Source organism: Pithys albifrons, chromosome 6 (assembly GCF_047495875.1).
Source record: "Pithys albifrons albifrons isolate INPA30051 chromosome 6, PitAlb_v1, whole genome shotgun sequence".
NCBI classification, from domain to species: Eukaryota; Metazoa; Chordata; class Aves; order Passeriformes; family Thamnophilidae; genus Pithys; species Pithys albifrons.
In genome coordinates, this window is record NC_092463.1 from 58975027 (window position 1) to 58979180 (window position 4154).

The 4154-nt window shown below is 37.6% G+C and overlaps 1 protein-coding gene across 1 annotated transcript; it reads right to left on the reverse strand.

Moving 5' to 3' along the window:
• Positions 1-2915: 2915 nt before the first annotated feature.
• On the reverse strand, positions 2916-3922 carry FSHB (follicle stimulating hormone subunit beta). The gene is made up of 2 exons (XM_071559533.1): positions 3728-3922; positions 2916-3152 (listed from the first exon to the last, which is right to left on the reverse strand). The coding sequence occupies exons 1-2, from the start codon at positions 3884-3886 to the stop codon at positions 2916-2918; spliced, it is 396 nt and encodes a 131-aa protein (XP_071415634.1). The 5' UTR covers positions 3887-3922.
• Between the last annotated feature and the right edge of the window lie 232 nt (positions 3923-4154).

Here is a 4154-nt window from a genome sequence, read left to right on the forward strand (position 1 = left end):
CTAGTCATTGGTTTGCTTCTCCCTACTGGACTTCTGAACAACTGAAACCTTCTGATGTACGATATACCCACTTTTAAAACCTCAGCTTTATGAAAGATTCAGGTAAACTGATGATGTTTGGGTGGTGGAAAGAGGTTGAGAGGTATCCCCAAAGGCTCTAATTGGGTTTTCAAGGATTAGTGCTTAAATGTAGGGCATCTTTTTCTTTGCATTTATCTCAGCATTGATACCTAAGATGTGTGAGAAATACAAAAGGAGATTCTGGAAGCTTGTAGTGATCCATGATTAGGATTATTTTTTTTGCCAGCATTCTGATATTAACATCAATACTCTTTTGACTGTGTTAGTTGCTGAATTTTAGATTCAAGGTTCTGGATCGATTTGTTTGCAAAACGAAAATGTGATGCATTTGTGTGATGAATGAAATGAGAGCTCTGTGTTTTTTCAAGTGCAAGCTAATTTGTGACAGTAGTGGAGACAGCTCTGGACAGGTTCTAATCCCTACAGTTTAAATAAAGTATTAATAACAATCTTTATTCTTATCCACAGTTCTGTTGTGTTACAATTGTGTAATATTTCATCATTAGGTTACTGGATCAGGCTAAAATATACTGATCTTATTTGATGTGATTTGGCTATATAATATAAATGTGGCTGAGGGGGGTTGCATGAAAAAAATAGGAGGGGAAGAAAATAGGTGAGCTAAAGCATAGTAAGGTCAGCTTTTGGACTCTGGAGTTTTTTAATTGTCTTATTAAGACACATAACAGAAGTGCAATAAAATTATATTTATTGTTCCAAAATACACAACAGACCAGACAGATCTATGTTGAAAACATTTTTTCTGTACTTTTTTTTACCACAGTTTTGCAATTTGAATCCAAAATTCTCTCATTTAGAATGGAGTAGTTGCTAATGTGAATAATATGCTGAGTTTTAGCCAAAGTCAACTCATATCTAAAACTGAGATGAGACAAAATTTCATTTACCTATTACTTTACCACTTTTAAAGCTTCACTAGACCAAAGAAAATGTCCATGCATAGAAATCTTGTACGTACAACCAAAAGAATTATTATCTTTCTGTAAAAAAGCTAAAAATGAAATAAGTTAAAATATCTATTATCTATTATAAGAGAGATTCAGAGTAACAGACAAATTTCCTTTATGTAAGCATGTCTGTAAGGGTGTCAGGACCAGACATGCCAGATGAGCTCTACCTCATTCCCTTGCCTCATGATTTTTCTCTGTCATTCCTTACAGATTCAACATGTTCTTGACGGCTGTGGATCCACAGATCCTACTCCCTTCCATCTCTCCCTCTTTCTTCTACCTCCTGACAGTTTATTTCAGTGTCTAGTTGTCTGTACCTTTTAGAAGATTTGCTACTGACTACTCTGAATCTTTCATTAGTTGTTCTGCTCTCTTTGAACATGGAGAACTGACTGTTCTGTTCTGCATAACAGTCTTCATGCATGTGAAAGCTTCTGCTAATATTTCACCCAAGTGTTACTTCCCATAAGCAAAAGAACCACATTTATTTAGATTTTTTTTCTCCTAAGGCGTTTTTTCTTATTACTTTTCTGTGGATTTTCTCCAGCTTTTCAATGCACTGAAGTTCTCTGTTCAAAGCCAGAAATCACCACTCAGCCAAGGCCCGTGTCACGCTGAACAGAGTGGTGGAGGTAGGTTGTGTCCTTAGGCTCTGCTCCTTACATTCCCACTTTTCCACAGCAGTGTGATACTGTTGACTTTTACTTCACTTCTATAACCTCCAAGTCTTTGGTGCCAAACTGCTGCTGAACCAGTTACTTTCCATTCTGTCTGTAAGTGATATTTTTGTGATGAAGAGGAGCATATTTTCATTTCCCTGATAGAGTTTCATTCCGTAGGCTTCAGATAATTTTCTCAACAATGTGAGGTAACTTTCCATTTTGATTCAGTCAGTCTTCCAGCTTGCTTTCAGAGCACCCCGGCTTCACATTGGCCTTTGCAGAATTAGGTTGTTGCAGGACTCTATGAACTATTCTCAGAAGAGACTACTGTGATCTGCTTTCAAAGGCATGTTTTCACACCCTGTTGGCGCTACTGGGGTCAGGTGCCTATAGATTCATTCCTAAATAATTTGTGAGATTCCTGTGTTAAATAATGCTAAAGAATTCTCATTATAACATTCTGTACTCAGGTCAAAAAAGAGAGCTGATGATTATTTTTTCAAGTTAGTCAGGTATGAACTGCAGCTCATGTTAGTTGTGCAATCATGACACTGAGGCTGAGCTAACAATCTTGCACTGAAACAGTACAAGAATTCAAGTGACACTCAACATTTGAACGTAGATTTTGGCTCTTAAATAAAAATGCTATTATTATTTACAAAGCATAATAACTATATGAAATATTTTGCCAAGACAAAGTCAGGATCTCAGCTGAGAGAGGTTTACAGTCCAGCTAATAGGAAGTTAGGGTACAGACGTTGGGAGAAATAAACCCAAAGCAGCAAAGCTTTTACAAGTAAGTGCATTTTGAAGAGAGATGGAGAGCAGGGGGTGATACAGACTTGAAACTTGGGAACTTTTTGAAAGCATAGAATAGCAGGGAATAGTCTATGTGAATCAGGCTGTGGTAATACAGGAATATAATTAATGAAGTTGTGATAAAGAAGAGGATGAAAAAGCAGAAAAAATCAGAAGCAGCGGTCTATAGACGTATGAAAAAAGGTTTTAAGGCCACTGATGGGGTAAGTAGGGAAGGCCTGAAGAAGAGCTTAGTCAGTAGATCTCCATTTTGGCCTTCAAAGTCTTTGTTTAAATCTTGAGAGTTTCTAAATAGCCTTGCCATTTATCTTCCACTTAAGCCTGATCAGTACCTGTACTCAGAAGGGAACATTTAAAGCCAAACTGCCATCTCAGGCCTCTTTCATTGGTTGCTTCCATTCTGACTGAAGGAGCAGTAGGATGGCCCCAGTCCCCTCACGGTGCAGTCAGTGGTGTCAGTGTCGCAGGTCTCACAGTGACACTCTGTAGCAACTGGGTACGAATAAAAGGATTCAGGATGGTCCCCACAGCCAGGGATCTTCACTGTTTCGTACACAACCTCCTTGAAGGTACATGTTTGCTGGACGGATGATACTGGTGGATATTTGTATACTGGATCCTAAAATTACAAGAAGGAAATAACCATTTTGAAATTTGTTGTGGGGTAGAACTCCAAATTTTTGTAAAATGTGAAAATTCCACTGGGATCAAAAGCTTTTTGATCTCACTCTAATTTCACTTTGATCCTTCAATTTCCCCTTTCAGGAGGACTCATATGGCCAATTTGTGTCATACCATCATCAGACAGTCTTTCAGAGCAAGTGTTTGATTCTTCAAATTATTTGAAAATGTAGAAATCTGCAAAGTAATGGCTGCTTTATGGTGTCTATGAATTGAACTACGAATTGCAACTACCTGCAGAGATGCAGGTTGTAATACTTTTAACTCTAATTACACAGTATAAACATAGTATGTGCAGCCAGTTGAATAACTGAATTTTACTAGTATCTTTTCACCTTTCTTCAGATTGGCTGTGTATCTACTTTCCTGTCAAAAAGCACAGCCATTACTCAACCTGTTCTTTCATGAGGCTCATCCTGCCTATGTACTTGTTATGGACTGGAGTAACAGATTATTTGTACATCTCTTGGAATATTTAATACTGGTGCCAGAAATTAAAGTTAGGAGTCTCACCCTTGTGAAGCAGTATCCTGAGCACCACGTGGCATTCACTGTAATACAGAACTCACATTCTTCTCTTTCCACTGCTATGGTAATATTGGTGAGCTGGCAGCTGTTGCAACAAATTGCTTTCCAGCAAATCAACAGCACGTAACAGTTAATTGTCTTCATCCTGCATATAAAGCAAAAAATGTATCTATACCGGAGAAACACGTATAGTTATTTTCAACAGGGAATGTTTATAGAAACAAGGAGAAATTGTCTTTGCATTATCCTCAAGTGGTTCTGTAATAACAAGCTTTTGAAAACATCAATGAGAACAGGGACATTAAATAGATCTATCCTTATGTTTATGGTTAAAGGAGTTTGATTTTTCCTAAATAACTGAAATGGCTGTTGGCAATCTTTGCAGAATAATCATAGCAGAGTGCCATACCAT

What these genes read in the sequence shown, in the direction of transcription:
- FSHB (XM_071559533.1), bottom strand. Translation starts at nt 3,886, where the DNA reads ATGAAGACAATTAACTGTTACGTGCTGTTGATTTGCTGGAAAGCAATT. An exon ending in CAGGATACTGCTTCACAAGG is followed by an intron (nt 3,153 to 3,727) that starts GTGAGACTCCTA and finishes TTGTAATTTTAG; the next exon opens with GATCCAGTATACAAATATCC.